The sequence below is a fragment of the Sebastes umbrosus genome, chromosome 10, assembly GCF_015220745.1.
Source record: "Sebastes umbrosus isolate fSebUmb1 chromosome 10, fSebUmb1.pri, whole genome shotgun sequence".
Lineage (NCBI taxonomy): Eukaryota > Metazoa > Chordata > Actinopteri > Perciformes > Sebastidae > Sebastes > Sebastes umbrosus.
The window spans coordinates 33,845,167-33,872,755 of NC_051278.1; the positions used below are offsets into that span (position 1 = coordinate 33,845,167).

Below are 27,589 nucleotides of genomic sequence, written 5' to 3' on the forward strand. Positions count from 1 at the left end.
TTGATCTTTTGATAAGCTTTTCATCCCAAAGGTCTTAAGATACTACTGACCAAGTTTGAGGTAGATGTGATTCATTTCTGAGGCAGAGTACATCAACTGTGTAAAACATGATATTTCCTGTTACCACTAGGTGGCGCTATGACTGCGAGTCAAAATTTGCATAGTGGATGGTGTCAGACATGGGACCTTTATCAGGCATGAGAAATTTTGAGCATATAGGTTAATGTACGACAAAGTTACAACAACTTCCTGTTTGTTGGCGAAAGGCGCTCTTTCGCCGCCACGCCACGGCAACATGGTTCGATAACTTTTTGATCTTTTGATAAGTTTTCATCCCAAAGGTCTTAAGATACTACTGACCAAGTTTCAGGTAGATGTGATTAATTTCTGAGGCAGAGTACATCAATGTGTAAAACATGATATTTCCTGTTACCACTAGGTGGCGCTATGACTGCGAGTCAAAATTTGCATATGGATGTTGTCAGACAGGGACCTTTATCAGGCATGAGAAATTTGGAGCATATAGGTTAATGTACGACAAAGTTACAACAACTTCCTGTTTCTTGGCGAAAGGCGCTTTTTCGCCGCCACGCCACGGCAACATAGTTCGATAACTTTTTGATCTTTGAGTAACTTTTCATCCCAAAGGTCTTAAGATACTACTGACCAAATTTGAAGTTGATCGGGTTAAATCTCTAGGAGGAGTTCGTTAAAGTACAGCGCCTGGAAATGGTAAAAAAACGCCATAAAATCCAATATGGCCGACTTCCGGTTGGGTTTACGGTATACCTCCAAGAGGGTTTTATTTACGTCTCGTCATGGTACATATACCTACCAAATTTCGTAAATTTAGGGGAAACGTGTCGTCGGGGCTACTCAATAGGGGGCGCTAGCGAGCCAATTTGCCACACCCGAGCACGAAACCCATATCAGATATTTATTTCACGCACGTCTGACACGTGTGCAAAATTTCAAAAAAAGTTCATTATCCCAAGCACCTCATTTTTACGCGCAAAGACATAATAGAATAATAATAATAAGAATAATAATAATCATTTGAAATACAATAGGTCCTCGGACCGACTTTGTCGGTGCTCGGGCCCTAATAATAATCATTTGAAATACAATAGGTCCTCGGACCGACTTTGTCGGTGCTCGGGCCCTAATTAAAGCTGCAAGCAGTGATGATCGGGCCCTCGCCCACGCGCGCACGTCGGGGGAACGCGCACGTCGGGGCACGTACATGTCTTCAGGGCAAGACTCTTATAAAACATGTCAAATTTGGGGAAGATTGGACAATGTACAGCCAATTCACAACAACTTCCTGTTTCCTGTAGGGGGCGCTATGACTATCACGCATAATACCACATATATGTCTTCAGGCCTGGTCCATTATCCAGCTTGTGAAGTTTGGAGCAGATTGGACTATGTAAAGTCAAGTAACAACAGCCTCCTGTTTCTTGGCGAAAGGCGCTTTTTCGCCAGCCACGCCACGGCAACATAGTTCGATAACTTTTTGATCTTTTGATAAGTTTTCATCCCAAAGGTCTTAAGATACTACTGACCAAGTTTCACGTAGATGTGATTAATTTCTGAGGCAGAGTACATCAATGTGTAAAACATGATATTTCCTGTTACCACTAGGTGGCGCTATGACTGTGAGTCAAAATTTGCATATGGATGTCGTCAGACAGGGACCTTTATCAGGCATGAGAAATTTGGAGCATATAGGTTAATGTACGTCAAAGTTACAACAACTTCCTGTTTCTTGGCGAAAGGCGCTTTTTCGCCGCCACGCCACGGCAACATAGTTCGATAACTTTTTGATCTTTGAGTAACTTTTCATCCCAAAGGTCTTAAGATACTACTGACCAAATTTGAAGTTGATCGGGTTAAATCTCTAGGAGGAGTTCGTTAAAGTACAGCGCCTGGAAATGGTAAAAAAACGCCATAAAATCCAATATGGCCGACTTCCGGTTGGGTTTACGGTATACCTCCAAGAGGGTTTTATTTACGTCTCGTCATGGTACATATACCTACCAAATTTCGTAAATTTAGGGGAAACGTGTCGTCGGGGCTACTCAATAGGGGGCGCTAGCGAGCCAATTTGCCACACCCGAGCACTGAAACCCATATCAGATATTTATTTCACGTACGTTTTATCTTGCATGAGAAATTTGGAGCAGATTGGTTACTATACGCCAAAGTTACAACAACTTCCTGTTTTTTGGCGATGAAGCTTTTTCGCCGCCACGCCACGGCAACATGGTTCGATAACTTTTTGATCTTTTGATAAGTTTTCTTCCCAAAGGTCTTAAGATACTACTGACCAAGTTTCAGGTAGATGTGATTAATTTCTGAGGCAGAGTACATCAATGTGTAAAACATGATATTTCCTGTTACCACTAGGTGGCGCTATGACTGTGAGTCAAAATTTGCATATGGATGGTCGTCAGACAGGGACCTTTATCAGGCATGAGAAATTTGGAGCATATAGGTTAATGTACGACAAAGTTACAACAACTTCCTGTTTCTTGGCGAAAGGCGCTTTTTCGCCGCCACGCCACGGCAACATAGTTCGATAACTTTTTGATCTTTGAGTAACTTTTCATCCCAAAGGTCTTAAGATACTACTGACCAAATTTGAAGTTGATCGGGTTAAATCTCTAGGAGGAGTTCGTTAAAGTACAGCGCCTGGATATGGTAAAAAAACGCCATAAAATCCAATATGGCCGACTTCCGGTTGGGTTTACGGTATACCTCCAAGAGGGTTTTATTTACGTCTCATCATGGTACATATACCTACCAAATTTCGTAAATTTAGGAGAAACGTGTCGTCGGGGCTACTCAATAGGGGGCGCTAGCGAGCCAATTTGCCACACCCGAGCACGAAACCCATATCAGATATTCATTTCACGCACGTCTGACACGTGTGCAAAATTTCAAAAAAAGTTCATTATCCCAAGCACCTCGTTTTCACGCTCAAAGACATAATAAAATAATAATAATAAGAATAATTAAAGCTGCAAGCAGCGATGATCGGGCCCTCGCCCACGCGCGCACGTCGGGGGAACGCGCACGTCGGGGCACGTACATGTCTTCAGGGCAAGACTCTTATAAAACATGTCAAATTTGGGGAAGATTGGACAATGTACAGCCAATTTACAACAACTTCCTGTTTCCTGTAGGGGGCGCTATGACTATCACGCATAATACCACATATATGTCTTCAGGCCTGGTCCATTATCCAGCTTGTGAAGTTTGGAGCAGATTGGACTATGTAAAGTCAAATAACAACAGCCTCCTGTTTTTTGGCGAAGAAGCTTTTTCGCCGCCACGCCACGGCAACATGGTTCGATAACTTTTTGATCTTTTAATATCAAATCTAATATGTGTCCTTGTCGTGATGTGTTTTTACTATACATATTACAATTAACGTCATGACATTAACTTTTATATAACTTAACATTGTATATATTATATATATATATATATATATATATACATATATATATATATATATAAAATATATATATATATATGTATATATATATATGGAAAAGTTAGAAGGAAAAGTTTTAAAGTTATTATTTTTTGGGGTGATTTTTGAAGTATTTTATTGATAGGACAGTGGATAGAGTGTTGGAAAGGGGGAGAGAGAGAAATGACATGCCGAAAGGATTACAGGCCGGATTCGAACCCGGGTCCACCGCTGCTAGGGCGCTCGCTCTACCGACTGAGCTAAACCTGAGCTAACCAGCCGCCGAAGGAAAAGTTTTGTTTCATCATTGGAGGTTACAAGATTTGTATTTCTTCATATGTTCTTAGTATTTTTCTCACGGATTAACCCACAAGAAAAGATTATATTCATTTTTAATTGTATTTTTATGTAGAGTTTTTCCCAGACAGTGTTTTGTTTCAATTTAGGAGAGGGTTGGTTGCAGTATACAACCATTTCCGGTTTCCTGTAGGGTGCGCTATGACTATCACGCATAATACCACATATATGTCTTCAGGCCTGGTCCATTATCCAGCTTGTGAAGTTTGGAGCAGATTGGACTATGTAAAGTCAAGTAACAACAGCCTCCTGTTTTTTGGCGAAGAAGCTTTTTCGCCGCCACGCCACGGCAACACGGTTCGATAACTTTTTGATCTTTTGATAAGTTTTCATCCCAAAGGTCTTAAGATACTACTGACCAAGTTTCAGGTAGATGTGATTAATTTCTGAGGCAGAGTACATCAATGTGTACAACATGATATTTCCTGTTACCACTAGGTGGCGCTATGACTGTGAGTCAAAATTTGCATATGGATGTTGTCAGACATGGACCTTTATCAGGCATGAGAAATTTGGAGCATATAGGTTAATGTACGACAAAGTTACAACAACTTCCTGTTTCTTGGCGAAAGGCGCTTTTTCGCCGCCACGCCACGGCAACCTAGTTCGATAACTTTTTGATCTTTGAGTAACTTTTCATCCCAAAGGTCTTAAGATACTACTGACCAAATTTGAAGTTGATCGGGTTAAATCTCTAGGAGGAGTTCGTTAAAGTACAGCGCCTGGATATGGTAAAAAAACGCCATAAAATCCAATATGGCCGACTTCCGGTTGGGTTTACGGTATACCTCCAAGAGGCTTTTATTTACGTCTCATCATGGTACATATACCTACCAAATTTCGTAAATTTAGGTGAAACGTGTCGTCGGGGCTACTCAATAGGGGGCGCTAGCGAGCCAATTTGCCACACCCGAGCACGAAACCCATATCAGATATTTATTTCACGCACGTTTTATCTTGCATGAGAAATTTGGAGCAGATTGGTTACTATACGCCAAAGTTACAACAACTTCCTGTTTTTTGGCGAAGAAGCTTTTTCGCCGCCACGCCACGGCAACATGGTTTGATAACTTTTTGATCTTTTGGTAACTTTTCATCACAAAAGTCTTAAGATACTACTGACCAAGTTTCAGGTAGATGTGATTAATTTCTGAGGCAGAGTACATCAATGTGTAAAACATGATATTTCCTGTTACCACTAGGTGGCGCTATGACTGCGAGTCAAAATTTGCATATGGATGTTGTCAGACAGGGACCTTTATCAGGCATGAGAAATTTGGAGCATATAGGTTAATGTACGACAAAGTTACAACAACTTCCTGTTTCTTGGCGAAAGGCGCTTTTTCGCCGCCACGCCACGGCAACATAGTTCGATAACTTTTTGATCTTTGAGTAACTTTTCATCCCAAAGGTCTTAAGATACTACTGACCAAATTTGAAGTTGATCGGGTTAAATCTCTAGGAGGAGTTCGTTAAAGTACAGCGCCTGGATATGGTAAAAAAACGCCATAAAATCCAATATGGCCGACTTCCGGTTGGGTTTACGGTATACCTCCAAGAGGGTTTTATTTACGTCTCGTCATGGTACATATACCTACCAAATTTCGTAAATTTAGGGGAAACGTGTCGTCGGGGCTACTCAATAGGGGGCGCTACCGAGCCAATTTGCCACACCCGAGCACGAAACCCATATCAGATATTCATTTCACGCACGTCTGACACGTGTGCAAAATTTCAAAAAAAGTTCATTATCCCAAGCACCTCGTTTTCACGCTCAAAGACATAATAGAAGAATAATAAGAATAATAATCATTTGAATTACAATAGGTCCTCGGACCGACTTTGTCGGTGCTCGGGCCCTAATAATAATCATTTGAATTACAATAGGTCCTCGGACCGACTTTGTCGGTGCTCGGGCCCTAATAATCATTTGAAATACAATAGGTCCTCGGACCGACTTTGTCGGTGCTCGGGCCCTAATAATCATTTGAAATACAATAGGTCCTCGGACCGACTTTGTCGGTGCTCGGGCCCTAATAATCATTTGAAATACAATAGGTCCTCGGACCGACTTTGTCGGTGCTTGGGCCCTAATAATTAAAGCTGCAAGCAGCGATGATCGGGCCCTCGCCCACGCGCGCACGTCGGGGGAACGCGCACGTCGGGGCACGTACATGTCTTCAGGGCAAGACTCATATAAAACATGTCAAATTTGGGGAAGACTGGACAATGTACAGCCAATTTACAACAACTTCCTGTTTCCTGTAGGGGGCGCTATGACTATCACGCATAATACCACATATATGTCTTCAGGCCTGGTCCATTATCCAGCTTGTGATGTTTGGAGCAGATTGGACTATGTAAAGTCAAGTAACAACAGCCTCCTGTTTTTTGGCGAAGAAGCTTTTTCGCCGCCACGCCATGGCAACACGGTTCGATAACTTTTTGATCTTTTGATAACTTTTCATCCCAAAGGTCTTAAGATACTACTGACCAAATTTGAGGTAGATGTGATTAATTTCTGAGGCAGAGTACATCAATGTGTAAAACATGATATTTCCTGTTACCACTAGGTGGCGCTATGACTGCGAGTAAAAATTTGCATGTGGATGGTGTCAGACTGGGACTTTTATCAGGCATGAGAAATTTTGAGCATATAGGTTAATGTACGACAAAGTTACAACAACTTCCTGTTTCTTGGCGAAGGCGCTTTTTCGCCGCCACGCCACGGCAATATGGTTTGATAACTTTTTGATCTTTTGATAAGTTTTCATCCCAAAGGTCTTAAGATACTACTGACCAAGTTTGAGGTAGATGTGATTAATTTCTGAGGCAGAGTACATCAATGTGTAAAACATGATATTTCCTGTTACCACTAGGTGGCGCTATGACTGCGAGTCAAAATTTGCATATGGATGTTGTCAGACAGGGACCTTTATCAGGCATGAGAAATTTGGAGCATATAGGTTAATGTACGACAAAGTTACAACAACTTCCTGTTTCTTGGCGAAAGGCGCTTTTTCGCCGCCACGCCACGGCAACATAGTTCGATAACTTTTTGATCTTTGAGTAACTTTTCATCCCAAAGGTCTTAAGATACTACTGACCAAATTTGAAGTTGATCGGGTTAAATCTCTAGGAGGAGTTCGTTAAAGTACAGCGCCTGGATATGGTAAAAAAACGCCATAAAATCCAATATGGCCGACTTCCGGTTGGGTTTACGGTATACCTCCAAGAGGGTTTTATTTACGTCTCGTCATGGTACATATACCTACCAAATTTCGTAAATTTAGGGGAAACGTGTCGTCGGGGCTACTCAATAGGGGGCGCTAGCGAGCCAATTTGCCACACCCGAGCACGAAACCCATATCAGATATTTATTTCACGTACGTTTTATCTTGCATGAGAAATTTGGAGCAGATTGGTTACTATACGCCAAAGTTACAACAACTTCCTGTTTTTTGGCGATGAAGCTTTTTCGCCGCCACGCCACGGCAACATGGTTCGATAACTTTTTGATCTTTTGATAAGTTTTCTTCCCAAAGGTCTTAAGATACTACTGACCAAGTTTCAGGTAGATGTGATTAATTTCTGAGGCAGAGTACATCAATGTGTAAAACATGATATTTCCTGTTACCACTAGGTGGCGCTATGACTGTGAGTCAAAATTTGCATATGGATGTCGTCAGACAGGGACCTTTATCAGGCATGAGAAATTTGGAGCATATAGGTTAATGTACGACAAAGTTACAACAACTTCCTGTTTCTTGGCGAAAGGCGCTTTTTCGCCGCCACGCCACGGCAACATAGTTCGATAACTTTTTGATCTTTGAGTAACTTTTCATCCCAAGGGTCTTAAGATACTACTGACCAAATTTGAAGTTGATCGGGTTAAATCTCTAGGAGGAGTTCGTTAAAGTACAGCGCCTGGAAATGGTAAAAAAACGCCATAAAATCCAATATGGCCGACTTCCGGTTGGGTTTACGGTATACCTCCAAGAGGGTTTTATTTACATCTCGTCATGGTACATATACCTACCAAATTTCGTAAATTTAGGGGAAACGTGTCGTCGGGGCTACTCAATAGGGGGCGCTAGCGAGCCAATTTGCCACACCCGAGCACGAAACCCATATCAGATATTCATTTCACGCACGTCTGACACGTGTGCAAAATTTCAAAAAAAGTTCATTATCCCAAGCACCTCGTTTTCACGCTCAAAGACATAATAGAATAATAATAATAAGAATAATAATAAGAATAATAATAAGAATAATAATCATTTGAATTACAATAGGTCCTCGGACCGACTTTGTCGGTGCTCGGGCCCTAATAATAATCATTTGAATTACAATAGGTCCTCGGACCGACTTTGTCGGTGCTCGGGCCCTAATTAAAGCTGCAAGCAGCGATGATCGGGCCCTTGCCCACGCGCGCACGTCGGGGGAACGCGCACGTCAGGGCACGTACATGTCTTCAGGGCAAGACTCTTATAAAACATGTCAAATTTGGGGAAGATTGGACAATGTATAGCCAATTTACAACAACTTCCTGTTTCCTGTAGGGGGCGCTATGACTATCACGCATAATACCACATATATGTCTTCAGGCCTGGTCCATTATCCAGCTTGTGAAGTTTGGAGCAGATTGGACTATGTAAAGTCAAGTAACAACAGCCTCCTGTTTTTTGGCGAAGAAGCTTTTTCGCCGCCACGCCACGGCAACACGGTTCGATAACTTTTTGATCTTTTGATAAGTTTTCATCCCAAAGGTCTTAAGATACTACTGACCAAATTTGAGGTAGATGTGATTAATTTCTGAGGCAGAGTACATCAACGTGTAAAACATGATATTTCCTGTTACCACTAGGTGGCGCTATGACTGCGAGTAAAAATTTGCATATGGATGGTGTCAGACAGGGACTTTTATCAGGCATGAGAAATTTTGAGCATATAGGTTAATGTACGACAAAGTTACAACAACTTCCTGTTTCTTGGCGAAGAAGCTTTTCGCCGCCACGCCACGGCAATATGGTTCGATAACTTTTTGATCTTTTGATAAGTTTTCATCCCAAAGGTCTTAAGATACTACTGACCAAGTTTCAGGTATATGTGATTAATTTCTGAGGCAGAGTACATCAATGTGTAAAACATGATATTTCCTGTTACCACTAGGTGGCGCTATGACTGTGAGTCAAAATTTGCATATGGATGTTGTCAGACAGGGACCTTTATCAGGCATGAGACATTTGGAGCATATAGGTTAATGTACGACAAAGTTACAACAACTTCCTCTTTGTTGGCGAAAGGCGCTTTTTCGCCGCCACGCCACGGCAACATAGTTCGATAACTTTTTGATCTTTGAGTAACTTTTCATCCCAAAGGTCTTAAGATACTACTGACCAAATTTGAAGTTGATCGGGTTAAATCTCTAGGAGGAGTTCGTTAAAGTACAGCGCCTGGATATGGTAAAAAAACGCCATAAAATCCAATATGGCCGACTTCCGGTTGGGTTTACGGTATACCTCCAAGAGGGTTTTATTTACGTCTCATCATGGTACATATACCTACCAAATTTCGTAAATTTAGGGGAAACGTGTCATCGGGGCTACTCTATAGGGGGCGCTAGCGAGCCAATTTGCCACACCCGAGCACGAAACCCATATCAGATATTTATTTCACACACGTCTGACACGTGTGCAAAATTTCAAAACGCGTTCATTATCCCAAGCACCTCGTTTTCACGCGCAAAGACAAGGAAGAATAATAATAATAATAATAATAATTAAAGCTGCAAGCAGCGATGATCGGGCCCTCGCCCACGCGCGCACGTCGGGGGAACGCGCACGTCGGGGCACGTACATGTCTTCAGGGCAAGACTCTTATAAAACATGTCAAATTTGGGGAAGATTGGACAATGTACAGCCAATTCACAACAACTTCCTGTTTCCTGTAGGGGGCGCTATGACTATCACGCATAATACCACATATATGTCTTCAGGCCTGGTCCATTATCCAGCTTGTGAAGTTTGGAGCAGATTGGACTATGTAAAGTCAAGTAACAACAGCCTCCTGTTTCTTGGCGAAAGGCGCTTTTTCGCCGCCACGCCACGGCAACATAGTTCGATAACTTTTTGATCTTTTGATAAGTTTTCATCCCAAAGGTCTTAAGATACTACTGAGCAAGTTTCAGGTAGATGTGATTAATTTCTGAGGCAGAGTACATCAATGTGTAAAACATGATATTTCCTGTTACCACTAGGTGGCGCTATGACTGTGAGTCAAAATTTGCATATGGATGTCGTCAGACAGGGACCTTTATCAGGCATGAGAAATTTGGAGCATATAGGTTAATGTACGTCAAAGTTACAACAACTTCCTGTTTCTTGGCGAAAGGCGCTTTTTCGCCGCCACGCCACGGCAACATAGCTCGATAACTTTTTGATCTTTGAGTAACTTTTCATCCCAAAGGTCTTAAGATACTACTGACCAAATTTGAAGTTGATCGGGTTAAATCTCTAGGAGGAGTTCGTTAAAGTACAGCGCCTGGATATGGAGAAAAACGCCATAAAATCCAATATGGCCGACTTCCGGTTGGGTTTACGGTATACCTCCAAGAGGGTTTTATTTACGTCTCATCATGGTACATATACCTACCAAATTTTGTAAATTTAGGAGAAACGTGTCGTCGGGGCTACTCAATAGGGGGCGCTAGCGAGCCAATTTGCCACACCCGAGCACGAAACCCATATCAGATATTCATTTCACGCACGTCTGACACGTGTGCAAAATTTCAAAAAAAGTTCATTATCCCAAGCACCTCGTTTTCACGCTCAAAGACATAATAGAATAATAATAATAAGAATAATAATAATCATTTGAAATACAATAGGTCCTCGGACCGACTTTGTCGGTGCTCGGGCCCTAATAATCATTTGAAATACAATAGGTCCTCGGACCGACTTTGTCGGTGCTCGGGCCCTAATAAGAATAATAATAATCATTTGAAATACAATAGGTCCTCGGACCGACTTTGTCGGTGCTCGGGCCCTAATAAGAATAATAATCATTTGAAATACAATAGGTCCTCGGACCGACTTTGTCGGTGCTCGGGCCCTAATAATAATAATCATTTGAAATACAATAGGTCCTCGGACCGACTTTGTCGGTGCTCGGGCCCTAATAATAATCATTTGAAATACAATAGGTCCTCGGACCGACTTTGTCGGTGCTCGGGCCCTAATAATAATCATTTGAAATACAATAGGTCCTCGGACCGACTTTGTCGGTGCTCGGGCCCTAATAATCATTTGAAATACAATAGGTCCTCGGACCGACGTTGTCGGTGCTCGGGCCCTAATAATAATAAGAATAATAATCATTTGAAATACAATAGGTCCTCGGACCGACTTTGTCGGTGCTCGGGCCCTAATAATAATCATTTGAAATACAATAGGTCCTCGGACCGACTTTGTCGGTGCTCGGGCCCTAATAAGAATAATAATCATTTGAATTACAATAGGTCCTCGGACCGACTTTGTCGGTGCTCGGGCCCTAATAATCATTTGAAATACAATAGGTCCTCGGACCGACTTTGTCGGTGCTCGGGCCCTAATAATCATTTGAAATACAATAGGTCCTCGGACCGACTTTGTCGGTGCTCGGGCCCTAATTATGGTGACCCCCTTCTCCATCATCCTGTGGTTTGTTCCATTGCCATTGTTGTTTTTTATTTTGGCGTCCATGTTAACAGGTCAGAGCAGCCACACAGCTCGACTGCGTCTCTTCTAGAGATTCATGGTCTCGCCTATTTTTACATCTATTTTTTTCACCACAAAGCAATTACGCCTAGGGCACCCAAATGGCTAGCAGCGGCCCTGCGCAACCCCCAGCCAATAACATCGGGCATGGTGTGCAGCACGTTCAGGTCGTCAAATACCACTGCTGCAGCTGTGGCTCAGAGGTAGAGCGGGTCACCCACCAATCGGAAGGGCTGTGGTTTGATCCCCAGCTCCTCCAGTCCACATGTCAAAGTGTCCTTGGGCAAGATACTGAACCCCAAACTGCTCCCGAAGGCTGAGCTATCCGTGTGTGAATGAGTGAATGCTGACATGAAAGAATACAAAGGAGCTACTGTATATAAATGCAAGTCCATTCACTTTGTCTCAACCCTCGGCGTTTGATACCAGGGCAGAAGGCCCCCTTTAGCGTCTGTATGATACAAAGCAGCAGTATTTCAACCATAGACTGTATAAAATATGGACATGGTCCCCGTGACGTCACCCTTAGGTTTCTGAAGAGTCGTTGTGAAGCTCAAAGAAGGCGGCTTCAGCCGTCTGCATCTTGGCAGTGACGACACAGCTTAACTCCCGGCTAACCCAACAATGGGCAAAGAGGTGGAGCTGAGGAGGGCCTGGGTGACAGGCAGCTAGCTGCTAGCGACAGCACTCACCTGTCACTCAAAGCGGCCACATCCTTCATTTAGAATAACTTTAAGGCTAAATATAGTTTAAATGGGTGAGTTATATAAACATTCACCCCCGTACAGTTGTCATGAACGAGAAATTAGCTGTAGAGACCAAAACTCTTTTTTGTAACAGGCTGTAAACATGTTTATTTCTGCTCTAACGTTGGTCATTTTAACCATAGATTGTATAGGCTATAAGAGGATATTCACCATGACGGTTGGTTCATATTGCCGTTTGGAAGTCTCCAGTTCAGCATTTTGCCTGTCGCCATCTTAGTTTTTTGCAACCAGAAGTAACTCGAGAGGGTGGAGCTAAGCACAACTGAACGCTGAATAAGACATTTTTAGATGACCAAAAGGTTACAATTAACTGTGATGAAGTGAAAACACACTGTGAAAGGGTTAAAGTTGTATGACAAAAACACGGACAACTCCCAGACTGGACAACGCCGTGGTAGCAACCCTTTCAATCACAGTGTAGCCCCGCCCCAAAGCATCCCCTGCTTTATGGTCTATCTGACTCTAAATGGAACCATAATTTACTAAATGAACATCATGCTGTATTGAAGAAGACTTGAAACTAGCGATTGAGACCAACTCATGTGTACAATGTTTACTGAGGTAATAAATCAAGAGAGAAGTAGACTCATTTTCTCATAGACTTCTATACAACTAGAGGAGTCGCCCCCTGCTGGCTATCACAAAGAATGGAGGTTTAAGGCACTTCAGCATTGGCTTCACTTCTCAGACCCGGAGGTTGCCCGCTGACTTTAACATTGCGAACATGGTGATCTATGTGGATTGCCTCGCCTTTGGAGCCAGCATCAAGTGACCATTTGAGGAACTGCAGTTTTTGGCACTTCCACAATGGCTTCATTTCTCAGTACTGGAGGTTGCTACTTGATTTCAACCTGGAATGAGAAGGGGTTATTACATAGCTGTGTTTTTATGTGCTTACGCCCCATACAGTGTTTCCCTGAGCAGGGTGAGCCACTCACACACATACACACAGGAGGAGGTCACGAATGAAGCCTGCGCTTCGGCTGCATTCATTCAAAATCCGGCACGATGGCACCTTCCTGCAGGGTTGTGCGGAGGTGTACGGAGGTGTAGGTGTGTTTATTTGTGCTTTAGAGCACAACCACCATGCAACAATCAGAAGATAACCTCTTGTTTCTTTGTGTTTACTGCTTCGGTCGCGCTCCATCTCATTATTCACGCCTGGTTGAGCCGTTGAGGAGGGGCCGACCTATGATGCTGCATGTTCTACCTTTAATAGTAGCTTCTAGGTATCTAACAGACAAATAAACAGAGGTTAACACACAGTATACAAACAGTGACACACCACAACAGACAGTAGCACTGGGTTTGGGTTTGTGTGTGGGGGGGGGAATATAAAAGAATATAAAAGAAAGAGAAACAGACAGAGAGAGGAGAAAGAAAGGATATGACCCCCAGCACCAGAGGGTTCAAGAAGGTCTGATTATTATTATCACAAGCCTGTTATTTTAGTGATTAATCAATAGATCATGTGGCCTGTCCTATCACGGGTTCCCAGAGGTCAGTTTAAACATTCCTGTTCCCAGGGGGAGAAATCCGTTTGATTATAATATATTTAAGAGATTGTTTTTGCCTTGCGTTACTCGCTCAATTTTTACTGCGGTATCCTTTGTGTTTGTTGGACATGTTGGAAAGGAGGAGGGGGCTACCTCCACATAGATACCAACAACGTTTCGTCAACCATGGCCCGAATAAGCAGTATTATAGTATACAGTATGTACGTGTTGTGGAAGTCCCAGATACATCAGACAACCACACGCTGATTGAAACAATCCAATGTTCGCTTCTTCACATCGCATCCAGTTGGGCGTCAGACGAGGGTTTTTCGCCCTGCCACCCAGTTGCAACCATATTCATAATATATAATATAATATAATATTTCCTGATTGTTTTTGATTTGACGCCTTCCTGTGAACGTTTTTAAATGTATTTCCCCTTTTCTCTGCTATGCTGTGTGTGTCAGAGGAGGCAGCTCTGGTGCTGGGGAGGGATGCCGTGCTGCTGGCTCGGGTCATGGAGTGGTGTGAAGCCAAAGACCACGCAGGAGTCCGAGGAGAAGCCAGTCGCCTCCTGGCTGCCCTCATCAGACACAGCCGCAGCCCCGTGAGCCCATTTATTCTCATCTGGTAGCACAAGTTAGAGCTAAAACGCAGTTTCTTTGTTCCTGGTAATCCGAGCCAGTGTGTTTCAGTTTAACGTAATGACAGTATATATGTGCACTAGGGATGTCACAATACCAGAAATTTAGTAGTCAATACCAATACCAGTGAATTTCCACGATTCTCGATACCAATTCGATACCACGGTAAAAAAAACAACAACAATAAATCCCCTGTACTGTAATTCAACACGTGCGCTTTTATTAAAAACATTTGAACATTACAAAAAACAGAGGCATGTAGCCTTTAAGTAACAAATAAAAATAATTGACCCATTTAGTTCATTTTGGCATATCAGCGGCATGTTATCAATCAATAGTCAGACGACGGATGCTACATACTGACCGTGAATGCATCTGGTCCTTCAGCTCAGAGTAGTAGGAGTAGGAGCAGAGGATTTATTGTTGAAGTGAAAAGCAAACTATACGCACCTATTTGGCAATATTTCACGTTTAATCCCAACGCTATAAGGGAACCAGAACGTTAATGAGGTAATCGCCGTGATGCGGATGGAGCCGTCACAGCCGGTGTGCACGGAGCAGCGGCGCCAGGTAGACCTCCGCAGCGGAGCCCCGCAGCAAAAGCTCTACCGGAGAGGCCAGACACACCGCCAACCGACAGTAAAGATCAGAGTCAGCGCTTTGCACATGTTGACCTTCATCTTTTCTTGTAAAATGTCCGGTGTAATCGGTAGAACCGGTGTTGTCACGAGTTTATTAACCAGTGGGAAGTTTTCCTCACTGTCACATCACTACCAGCGACCATTACAGGCATCGGACGGTACCTTTGGTATTGTAGAAAAAGGGTAGCGTCACTTTTTTAGAATTTGGGCATCAACTTTGTATCGGTTCTCGTGACATCCCTAATGTGCACACACATTAACTGAACATCTATAATGAGCTAATATCCTCTCTCTGACAGGAAGTTGTCCATGCTGTGGCCAAAGCAGATGGAATTCGGCACCTTATCTCCATGGCAACAAGTGAACATGTCATCATGCAGAACGAGGCCTTGGTTGCCCTGGCGATAGCGTCTGCCATCGACATTGGTAAAGTAATGTCAGAGATTATAAAGACAAAGGTTCTGGGCATGTCAGAATAACTCCTAGAAGGTTTGACTAGTGTAGAAGGTGTAAAAGTATGTTCATGTCTCTCCTTTCATACCTGACCTGCCTGGACCCTGGAACAGGTTAGGACAGCTCTGTAGCTTTTTTAAATCCTGAAGGAGGAGAATGTTGTTCCTGCTAAGCCTAGAAATAGGACCAAAGATCTGTCTCTCTGAGAATTGTTGGCCAATTAGGACTCATTTGAACACTCCGAGATGCTTGATAAATAGCCTCAGGGCCCCGATGTGACTCCATAGACTCCTCATGTCAGAGGACCAGAGCTTTAACTGTTAATGTGCTCACAAACCTCCACAGCCCAGTCGCCATAAACAATGTTGGCATTGTGCGTTTCTGCAAACCACAAATGTGTTGACTGTTGCCTTGTTTATTTTTTGTGTTTTCGGGGGTGTTGATGTAGTATATCCAGCGACTGTTGTTGAAAGTTACGTGGTATAATAATGTGTATTACAAGCAAGACAATCCATTACGGGCCGGTGGGTCAACAAACTTTCACACAGCAGACCGCTGTTCCTGTGCTGTGTGAAACCTAAAGTTGCATAATGTCACATAAAAAGATCCTCTAAGGGCAGCTGTTATTTATTTACGCTAGTAACGTCATAAAATGTATTTATCAAACATATTTTTGGTTTGGAAACGTCCACATTCAACCTATCCCGTGATTTTCAGAAACATACAATGCCAGCAGTTTTCTGGCGACCCCGTTGACCTCTAATGGGCCAGATTTCTTTTTTTTGCATTCCCGTGCAATGTACTGTTTTTCTATTTTCGTTGTAAAAGATGCAATTCCTTTTTTAATAAGCTTAACACATATTCCAACCATAATGAACATAATATTTATATTTTTAAAGGTACATGGAACTCAAAATGGTGAATTTGTAACTAGACTGTGTTGGTGGACTGTTAATATATTTAGATTTGATCATCTTTATTTCCTTGTTCAGACACTGGGTTTGTAAATAGTTGGAGAGTATTTGGTCACACAGTGTGTTGTGGAAAACTTGTACTTCAGGTCAATCTTCACTTGATGAATAAGCAGAAGAATACCTTGATGAACCCCAGTTGTCTGTACTTGAATATAAGTTTATTACAACATAAATCTGATCAGAGAACCTTTTGGCACAGCAAGAAACATTGAACACTGCTCTACTCTTAACGTGGCCTCGGCCATCCCTCCGTCTCTCTGCAGCAGATACATGCACACAGCTTCTTTAGTCATTCACAGGGTTGAGAACATGATTCGGTTTATTCAGTGTGATGCATAAACCGTAACTCTCAGCCTGCTGATATTCCATCAGTGTTCAGCACAAACATACTTTCATTTGGTTTCATGTTGTTTTGAACGTGGTAAAGCTGCTTGTTCCAATAATGACTCCTCATTTACAGGCTTGTGTGTTTATACCTATGTACGGATATGGAACACAACTCTAAATGAAGTTTTAGATTTTCTGTAACATGCTCACAATGCTTTTAGCTTTTACGAGTTTAAACAGGGTAATTCATAAGAACCAACCGATGTTTTTATATAAGTTGTAGCCCACGAAAAAGAAGTCAGGAAAATTGTACGTTGTTGTTTGATTCTAACTAATGTAGAAGTGGAGAAGAAGAATGACGAGCTGCTGGGTGTGAGTAACAATCAGCACCACACTGGTTGGACAGCTGCGCCTCGGCTAACCAGGGTTTATTATTAGCCCATGACTAAAAAAACATGTATAATGCCCAACTGGCTGTGTGTTCCACTACTGTAATGGATTATGCAGAAACGAAGAACCAACTGTTACAAAGATAGTACAAGATAAGATAGAACGTCATTATTTTTTACACAATTAAAGGAACAATTCGATGGATCTATCGGCAGAAATGGGAAATGGAATATAATATTAATAAGTATGTTTTCTTTAGTGTGTAATCACCTGAAAATAAGAATTGTGTTTTTGTTAGCTCAGAATGAGACATGAGTCTGCCTCGTTGCTCCTCCAAGTCTCTACAGTAGCCCAGAACGGACAAACCAAACTTAACTTTTCCTGCTCGGGCCGGAGTCGATAACGTAGTGCCGCCCTCTCTTTCTTGCTTCACCACTCACTTCCCGCATACGCACACACTCTAAGCACTCTACTCTTACAACAACTGGCTCCAGAGAGGGCCATAAGCCACCGTAGCAATCCTACACGCTTGGCACACTGGAGATTTTTAACCTGCAACCTCACCGCTAGATACCGCCAGATCCTACACACTGTTCCTTTAAGCTAAAACCAAACAAAAAATAAGAGGGATATACAAAAACAGCAGGGAAAACCCGAGAGCAACTGTTTTCTTATAGTATCAAGAGAACACAAAAACATCGCAAGAGAATGCAAAACTTCAAAAACAAATGGAGACGTGAACCCTTAGGGTCACTCTAGAGCGCGTAATGACATAGATGCAGGCAGATGCAATCAATGGGCTACACCAAGGAATACAGAGGACTAACCACTTCAAACTACTAACTCTTTGGGTTTATTTCATGACCTAATGTCATGACACCTTCATGTATGCATGTATATGTGTGTTTATCTATATGTTTGTATGTTTGTGACCACAGAGTCGATGAAGGACCCGTTTGGGGAGGCGGAGCTGTTGTCCATGCTGAAAAAGATGTTGGAGGATCCTGTAGGGGCAGTCGAAGTCAAGTTCAGTGCTTTAGGTCTCATCTGCAGCCTGGCTAACTCCAGTATGTGTTTGACTTTACACACATTCACAGAAATTATTTTCAGCATGTCTTTCAGCAACATCTGTGCAATCTGCAGTGTTCTGCAGTGGCGCATTGAAGGAGCAATGTGTAGGATTTATTGGCATCCAACAGTGAGATCGCTTGCCCCCTCCCTCTCCGAGCATGTTGGAGAACTACGGTGGCCTCCAGGTAATGTAAAAGGGGAAAGTCTCTGTCTAGAGCCAGAGTTTGGTTGCTACTACTACTGTAGAAACATGGAGGAGCAATACGGAGGACTCCGTGAAGAGGACCTGCTCCCTATGGAGATTAGACGGCTCATTCTAAGCAAACAGAAACACGATTCTTGGTTTCAGGTGATTATACACTAATGAAAACATAATTCTGAACATTATATTCCAGATCTGCCAATAAATCCACTTAGGTCCTACACATTGGTCATTGTATTTTCAGCTTCCAGCTCGAAATCACAAATGATCAAAGAATATCTGTGGTCACACAGGGCCGTCGAAAGGGGGTTGTGAGCTCCTGTGCGAACTTGACGTGTGATGCCCGGCTCATTGACATGCATGCGCCTGAATCACATGCACATAGCAATTTTAGTTCTACTGCCACAAGGGATCTTAAGGGGGCTTAGCCCCGTCAGTTGTATATTTTGCCCCCTCTGTTTAATCTTTATGTATCTATAGAAAAATAGCAAAAACATTATTATTGGCTGAGATACATGATGTGAATATTGCTTAACTTGTTTTGGAGCCATGGACAGCGCTGTTTGTTGTGTGTAGGAGCGGCGCTATCCGTTACACTGAAACAGAGAGAGACCGATAGACAGACAGACACACAGACACACAGACAGTATAGTAAATATATAGTGAATAGAACTGCCCTAATTCCATTCTCCGCCCATTGTAGTATTCCACAGACAGAATGGAAATGAGATAGATAGATAGATAGATAGATAGATAGATAGATAGATAGATAGATAGATAGAAGATAGATAGATAGATAGATAGATAGATAGATAGATAGATAGATAGATAGATAGATAGATAAATAGACAGATAGAAGTCTACTTTTAGGTTTAAAGAACTATGGAAGTGATGTTACTTAAATACATAAGTTACGTGACAAATAAGTCAACTAGGAATACGGCAGGAATCCAACAAGGCAGGGACAAACGACAGACAAAGGCAGACGACAGGATACTGAAAGAGGAAAAGCACAAAGACTAAATACAGGATGGTTAGACACAGGTGAAGCAAGTCAGGGCGGGGCAGACAATCACAGATACGGGAAAACACAAAGACCGGAAGTAAACCAGACATGATTTGAGGAACAGGTAGCCTGGAGGCTGGAAAGGGGCAGTGCATGAGATCCCAGGCAGACAACCCGAGGGCAGGGCAGAGCAGGGAAACTCAGGCAGACAACCTGGGGGCAGGGCAGGGCAGGGCAGGGAAACTCAGGCAGACAACCCGGGGGCAGGGCACAGCAGGGAAACTCAGGCAGACAACCTGGGGGCAGGGCACAGCAGGGAAACTCAGGCAGACAACGTGGGGGCAGGGCTGAGCAGGGAAACTCAGGCAGACAACCTGGGGGCAGGGCAGAGCAGGGAAACTCAGGCAGACAACCTGGGGGCAGGGCAGAGCAGGGAAACTCAGGCAGACAACCTGGGGGCAGGGCAGAGCAGGCAAACACAGGCAGACAACGTGGGGGCAGAGCATAGCAGGGAAACTCAGGCAGACAACCTGGGGGCAGGGCAGAGCAGGGAAACTCAGGCAGACAACCTGGGGGCAGGGCAGAGCAGGGAAACTCAGGCAGACAACCTGGGGGCAGGGCAGAGCAGGCAAACACAGGCAGACAACCTGGGGGCAGAGCATAGCAGGGAAACTCATGCAGACAACCTGGGGGCAGAGCAGAGCAGGGAAACTCATGCAGACAACCTGGGGGCAGAACAGAGCAGTGAAACTCAGGCGGATGGTCTGGGGGCAGAGCAGAGCAGGGAAACTTAGGCGGATGGTCTGGGGGCAGGTAGATGGGCAGAAACTCTCCGGAGGACGGCCCAGAGAGCCGTTGAGAAGGCCGTTGGGTGTCAGTAAAATATCCATTGGCAATGACAGAACTTGTCGTCTTGCACGCCGGTCTCTTAAACTTGAGCCTTTTGAACGGACTGTTATTTACAAAGATGGCACAGTCACCTCAATGCAGATGCAATGTCCCATCGACCTGCTGACACCAGGCCTACAGAGCAAAGCGCCTACTGCACACCTGCTTTCAGTCTACAATCTGGCAAGAGACACTTCAGTCCTGTAAGTCAGTTCTGTACATCACCACAGCTCCTGTGATGCTGATCCAAAGCCAGTTTCCTATAATCTGACTAGACCACAGCCTCCTGGTCCAGACTAACAGTGTGCTTACACAGTCTGTCTCCTCCATATTCATGCTTCAGCTCTCTGAGGACCATCTGAAAAGGGAACAGCAACAAGACTCCATGCTGTCAGAGGTCATTAGCTGGGAAGCTAAAGGTCAGAAACCACCAGAGCGACGCATGAAAAAACACACACCTGCTGAGAAAGCACTTTGACCAGGGTATCACAGGCTTACCTTTCATAATGGTTTGCTCTGTCGTAAAGTTTTCAAACCATCCACAGGTCAGTGCTGCATCAAGTTGTTGTCCCTCATGCCTTCAAAGACACAGTTCTACAGATGCTGCATGAAAATCCAGCAGCTGCACATCTGTCTGCAGATAAAGTCCTGAAATGTGCTCAGCAACTGTGCTTCTGGCCATTCATGTCACGTGACATCAAGATGCTGTGTAAGCAATTAAGCAATGTCCTCCATGTGATGCAAGACGGGGACCTGCACCTCACCAGAGAGCTCCAATGAAAACAACTGTTTCTACTGAGCCATTCCAAAAGGTCACGCTGACATACTTGAGCTTCCCATCACAAGTCGTGGCAACGGGTATGTGCTTGTCATTCAAGATTATTTCTCCAAGTATGTCAACCTCTATGCCATTCCAGACCAGCGCTCCACAATAGTCACAAAATGATTGTTTGAAAACTTCATCTGTGAACATCATCTGTATTCCAGAAATGCTGCACACAGGTTATGGTGAAACACCTGTGTCAACTGCTGGGCATCCAGAACACACAAACCAGCCTGTATCATCCTCAGTGTGACAGCATGGTTGAGAGATTCAACAGAACACTCAGTGATCAGTTAGCTAAGGGCGCTTTCACATCAGGGACCCGGGCCCGGATCCGAGTACACTTGTCCTCAAAGTCCAGTTCGATTGATTAATGTGAACGCTCCGTACCGTACTCTGGCACGGTTCGTCGATCCGTACCCGAGTCCACTTGAAAACGTGGTCTGGAGTACGGATAATGTGGACTCGGGTACGGTTCCATCAGGTGTGAAAGCCAACCGTACCGAAACACGGAAGTGTGAATACAGCTATTAAACGCGAGTAATGTTAGCAGTTAGCGAGTAGTTTTGAAAGGTCAGGCTGTTTTCAACGCCTCCGGTCTCCTCCGATATCGGTATACATAAAACAGTTTCATATCTATGTCTGTATCTGCGCACATCATGCACCGATCTCATCCTCTGAGCTGCACCGCCGTGGATGATACAGCGGGAAGGCCGGCGAGAGGTTCCTTAAAATATAGACAATAGGCGCTCGGGTCGGGCGATGTTTGTTATTTTATTTAGCTGATTTAATGGTCTGTCTCTGAAGAACGAAAGACGCTCAGCTGCTCAGCGGGCAGAGAGAGAGAGAGACGAGGTCGGGGGGGGGAGTTTTCACATCAAACTCTGTGAAATCAGAGTTTATTTAGATCAAACCAGAGTTGGTGATTGTTGGAAAGACTAACGACAACAGTATTGGTGAGTTTTATTTAGTTTCTGTCCAGTTTGAATGAAGTGTTTTATGATACTACGCTGCTAGAACAGCTGATCTCAACATATACAAATACACATGGATGATGACGCAAGTGTACTCGGGTACGGAACAACTTTACTAATGTGAAAGCTGACCGGAGAGGGGGGGGGCAATCGTACTCGGGCACGGTACGGATCAATCGTACCTAATATGAAAACGCCCTAAATCACTTCTTTAGCAGCCTGGTGAATTGGATGACTGCCTTATCCAAGCTGCTTTGGCTTACAACACCAGCCCTCGCTCTACAACAAGTTTCAGCCCCAACTCCCTTACTTACCTGCATTGTCAGGTGCCTTTGCCCTTCAAACCTTCAAAGTCTGCAGCAAGGAAGAGCTACAAAATACCTGGCTGCAGCGGTGCTCCCTCATTGGCCCCTCAGATCTGCCAGCCCCCAGCCCACTGTCCCCACCCACCTCCACCACTATCGACTCAGGGTTTGACTGCTCCCCATCTGGCCAAGTGCTAATTAGCCAGTCTGACTCTGTCCCCTCTGCCACACCTGGACTGTGTTCTGAAATGAGACTGTTGCTTTGATCTTTGTTGATTAGCAGTTACTTGTTTCTGCATATGTGAAACGAGGACGTTTCTTTTGTGAGCAAGGGAGGAAATGTATAGTTCAGATGTGAGGTTAATTCATATATCTGAGTTAATGGTGAGTTATGTTTACACAGTTCATTATTTACATTCTGTTACATACATGTTCATACTTTAATCGGTTACAATAATATGCTGAATCTACATTTCTCACATTCTCACACCTACGAATCTCACATTTACCTCAGTCTAGGTCCTCCTAGCTTGTGATTGGTTAGTTCAGTCACATGTGAGTTAGGAACCAAGGCCTATTGAAAGAGGCTGGTACATAGGTCTTGGGGTACGGGGTTATAACACATGTGCAGTGTAAGTGAAGCTGCAGTCGTGCGTTGCGATTGGCTCAATTTCAGAGAGTGCAGGCGAGATTTTACTGTGCATGTGCTGTACCCCAAAGATATGACGGGTTGATGACGCGTGACATCTCCTCTTTCCATCCTCCTTGTTGTTGTGAAACTGATAAAGTGTGAACAGTGAAGTTATCCATCTCCATCTGGCTGTTTCTTCTCAACAAGAGTGATCCAACCACCACATGTTGAACCCTGACCTTACATTAGTCTTCTCTCTCTCAGGTGTAGTCCAATCATACACCGTGTCATAACTGGACGTGAGTATCTGACTATCACACCGCATCGCGTAGCATCTGACGCTCTCTGTCCACACTGAATCCGTTAAATGATGCACTTCTGTCCTACGTCATGTAAACCACATACATATCAGCCGTGTGCTCCATATCAGCCTGAAGACGTAACCGGACGTAACCACTTCACAGATGGGTTAGTAGTACTTTCTATCTATGTTTGTAGCCTACCTTTTAAAACAGAAACACGTTTTATATTGTGATATTTACTGGAAATGACATACAATATAGCCCGCCGTGCATCTTGCTCCTACTCGGGATGCGACAACACCACAGGCAGTGACACAGACAGGTGCAGAGATACAGTAGCCAGGCAGTTAAACAACACATTAATCGAACATTCTGACTGATGTCTTCAGAACAACAATTTAAGTTAATAAATACTAAATGTGGATGTTTGGCTCACCAGTTGTTGTCCCTGCTCAGCCTGCTGTAGTGTAACATTAGTCCATTGTGTTTTCCACAATACTGAACAAAATAATCCAAACAGGTAGAAGAAGTGAGATGTAAGAGGAGCACAAGCTGCTTTTCTGACTCTCTTGGTCCTCTCTTCGGTCTTAATGCACCTGATTTGTAGGCCTACTGTACTTTCTCTCCGTTTTTTCTACTGAGCTAGATTAAAAACACACAGACGTTTAATGGGAGCGGATCAAAACGTGGCTTCTTACTGAGATACTGTAGTGACAGCTCATATTTCCCTGAGTTTCTATAGTTGTCTCTTTTGTGCTGTGTGTTTGTGTTTAGTATGAACCATTAGTCAGGGGGCTGTCACATGTCTTGACACCAGGTACCTCATAATATTTTTCTCTGGTGAATACATCGCATATAACTGCGATTATCAATACTTGTGCTCAATGTCCTCATTTACTTCCAGGACAATTGACCCGGTTTTCTCCCCTGACGGCTCATTTTATATAAACTAATCAGCGGTTCCTCGTCCAGGTTTCAGAACTCTCAACACGAGCAACAGTACTGCGTCGTGCTGCGTCGCACCGCGTTGCTCACAGCCAGTAAGAGCACTCCAATAGAAAACAATGTGATCAGGCTGATTTTGTCGCTGATGCTCACTCACGCGGCATCCAGTTATGACACGGGGATAGAAAAACAAAGGTTGACAGTCACTGGTAGGACCCACAGATTTCTGAATGGATGTTTTACAACACAGACCTCGATTCCCAGAAGCCTGAGTGAAGCTAAGAAGAGACAAGCAGGCAGTAGCCACCTTATTCCTTCTTTAAATTGAATACCTAAATAATTAATAAAATGGTCAGAAAGACACATGAAGATGTATTGAAACTCACTATTGAGACACTGATATTTCTTTTTGTCTTGAGAGAGAAGTTGGGTGTTCTCAGTACAGTTGATGTCTGGTTGGAACCAGCCTCCAGTGACCATAAGAAGGACTGCAGTTTCAGACAGTTGAGCAGCATTGTCAGTCAGCTGGGATGTTGCCACCCTGGTTCTTTCTATGGCCTGTTGAACTGATGATCACAAGTCCTGACGGCATGAGTGTGTCTATTCTTCTGTTGTGCTCTTGAGAAAAAAGCCTCTTGTGTTATGTTGCTCATTTTAAAAGACAGATGGAAACATCATAAGACACACAATCCACACATGCACACAACACAGCTGTTCAGAGAATACAATAATATGTACCTCCACTACTGGCTGCAATCCTTCTCACACTTCTCTCTCTTCTTCTCTCCATCCTTGTCTGCCCTAGGTGTGATGAAGGTGGAGTTGAACTCTGTGAATATGAAGGAAAGCCTCAGTAAACTTACGGTTCACAGCAGCAGTAAACTTGCCTCGCAGGCCAGCTCCATACTGGCCACTCTCAGTGACACCAGCTAAACCAGCACGCTGCAGCAACCCAGGATCTGATCTGATGTATGGATTCATCCTGCTTATTCAACGGCATACTTTGATTCAAATGATCTTACTGCACAGATACTTCTATATACTGAAATGGCTTCTCAAAATGTCTCCTGTTGTGTGACAATAATTACTAATTAAGGACAAGCAAAACCAATCATTTTCCATTGCAATCTACCAGGTTTAAAGAAATACAAACAAGCAAGGGCGTGTTTTCCCGATATACGAGAATGAGAATGTGTGGAGCCAGAACTTTCTTTAGCACTGACAGTGCTGTGGAGATGGGTCTGGCTATGCGAGACTACGCACAACGTGATTAGTTGATGCCTTTATACGCAGTGCAAAAGCTCAGAAAAATCAACCTTGTTCTGAAAAATAAAGACATCGCTTTTTTGCCCCGAAATGTTCATGTTCTGTGTGAAAGTACAAGAGTTAAAGTACAACAATTAAAGTACAACAGTTAAAGTACAACAGTTAAAGTACAACAGTTAAAGAACAACAATTAAAGTACAACAGTTAAAGTACAACAATTAAAGTACAACAGTTAAAGTACAACAGTTAAAGTATAACAGTTAAAGTACAACAGTTAAAGTACAACAGTTAAAGAACAACAGTTAAAGTACAACAGTTAAAGTATAAAAGTTAAAGTATAACAGTTAAAGTACAACAGTTAAAGTATAAAAGTTAAAGTATAACAGTTAAAGTACAACAGTTAAAGTATAACAGTTAAAGTATAACAGTTAAAGTATAAAAGTTAAAGTATAAAAGTTAAAGTACAACAGTTAAAGTATAACAGTTCGGAAAAATGTATTGATATGTGAATTAATCACACAAAATGGCCCAGTGTGCAAAGGGCTTTCATGGTGGCTGTCTGCAAAATCAGACGTATTCATCTTCTGGGGATCATGAATATCCACAAAATACAGTATGTTATTGAAAATCCAGTCTTAAGTTTTCAAAAAACCTATCTGGCCAGTAGTTTTGTGGTATCTTGTTCTGGACCAAAGCGGTCGGTGAATAGACAGATAGACTGACATCACCTTCTTTGGCCTCCACTAGTAGAGAGTCAAATTATTTAATGCTTTCATTTAAAGGTCCCATATTATAAAAAAGTGAGATTTTCATGTTTTTTTTTCATTATAAAGCAGGTTTAAGTCCTATATAAATACTGTGAAAGTACCGAAACACTCAATCCACAGGAAAATACACACAGCCCGTATTCAGAAACTCTGCATTTGAAACAAGCTGTCAGGATTTCTGCCCATGCGTGATGTCATGAATATACAATTTAGACCCTTTACACAATTTTAAACTTAAACATTCTAAATGTGTCCCAGTTTATTCCTGGTTGCAGTGTATGTGAATGTCATCAGCTGACAGGAAGTACACATGGACCCAAACTGTTGCCTAGCAATGCAATTCTGTTGCAATTCCGTCAAAATGCGCTAAAACTGAGCGTTTCAGACAGAGGGTAAATACAGGTATATCCAGACAGACAGTATGAGAAAAATAAAGTTTTTTTTTTACATTACAGTGTGTAAACATGTTCTAGTAGAAACATAAAATACAAGTATGAACCTGAAAATTAGCATAATGTGGGACCTTTAAGAAATTCATCTCATGGCCTCCATCAGTGGATAGACTTTGCTCTGTTGTCATGGAGATGGCTCAGTTGTCATCATATGATCAACACATGGAACTTAATTATAAAAGGCTTTATACAAAATACATATGAAAGTTTAAAAAATCTGTCCAGCATTATAGTTTGAATTTCTGAATGAATTTTAATTTCAATGACTCCAGTTATAAATAAAATCACTGGCTAAGATTGTTGATATCAAACTGAATGTACAGTGCTTTTGGCTTGTTTTCTAAGTATCTCTGAAAATCAGTGGTGTAAAATTGATTTTAAGAGTGAGGTATTTTTTACGGGCTGAAACGTGGTCGAGGTGACCAAACCCTTCTTCCATCACCAGAATCTTTACTACATAACCAGCTCAACCACCATCAAAACACTTCAAACCACACTGTCCAGTCTGTAAACTGTCACCATCATTCTGAATAGCAGTTTCGAACAGAATTATTAATGCAGCCACATTAACAAGCAATAAATCTGCATAGACTTAAGGCATAAACATGACTTAGGTTAGTGGTGAAACATAATATTGAGTTTAAAAAACAACTTGATCAAGCTTCAAGAA

The 27,589-nt window shown here is 42.9% G+C and overlaps 1 protein-coding gene across 5 annotated transcripts in view; it reads left to right on the forward strand.

Annotated features, from left to right (window-relative positions):
• The window catches only part of si:dkey-191g9.5 (rap1 GTPase-GDP dissociation stimulator 1), a 147,726-nt gene extending 121,935 nt beyond the window's left edge, over positions 1–25,791 (forward strand). For 2 of the 5 annotated variants that reach the window (XM_037781474.1, XM_037781476.1), the window contains exons 11-14: positions 14,326–14,465; positions 15,443–15,569; positions 18,226–18,354; positions 25,240–25,791. In XM_037781474.1, the coding sequence (XP_037637402.1) occupies positions 14,326–14,465; positions 15,443–15,569; positions 18,226–18,354; positions 25,240–25,367 (524 nt within the window). In that variant the 3' untranslated portion in view covers positions 25,368–25,791. Of the gene's footprint in view, positions 1–14,325; positions 14,489–15,442; positions 15,570–18,225; positions 18,355–25,239 lie in introns of those variants that run through there. The other 3 variants (XM_037781479.1, XM_037781478.1, XM_037781477.1) reach the window with 3 other exon arrangements.
• The last annotated feature ends 1,798 nt before the right edge of the window (positions 25,792–27,589 follow it).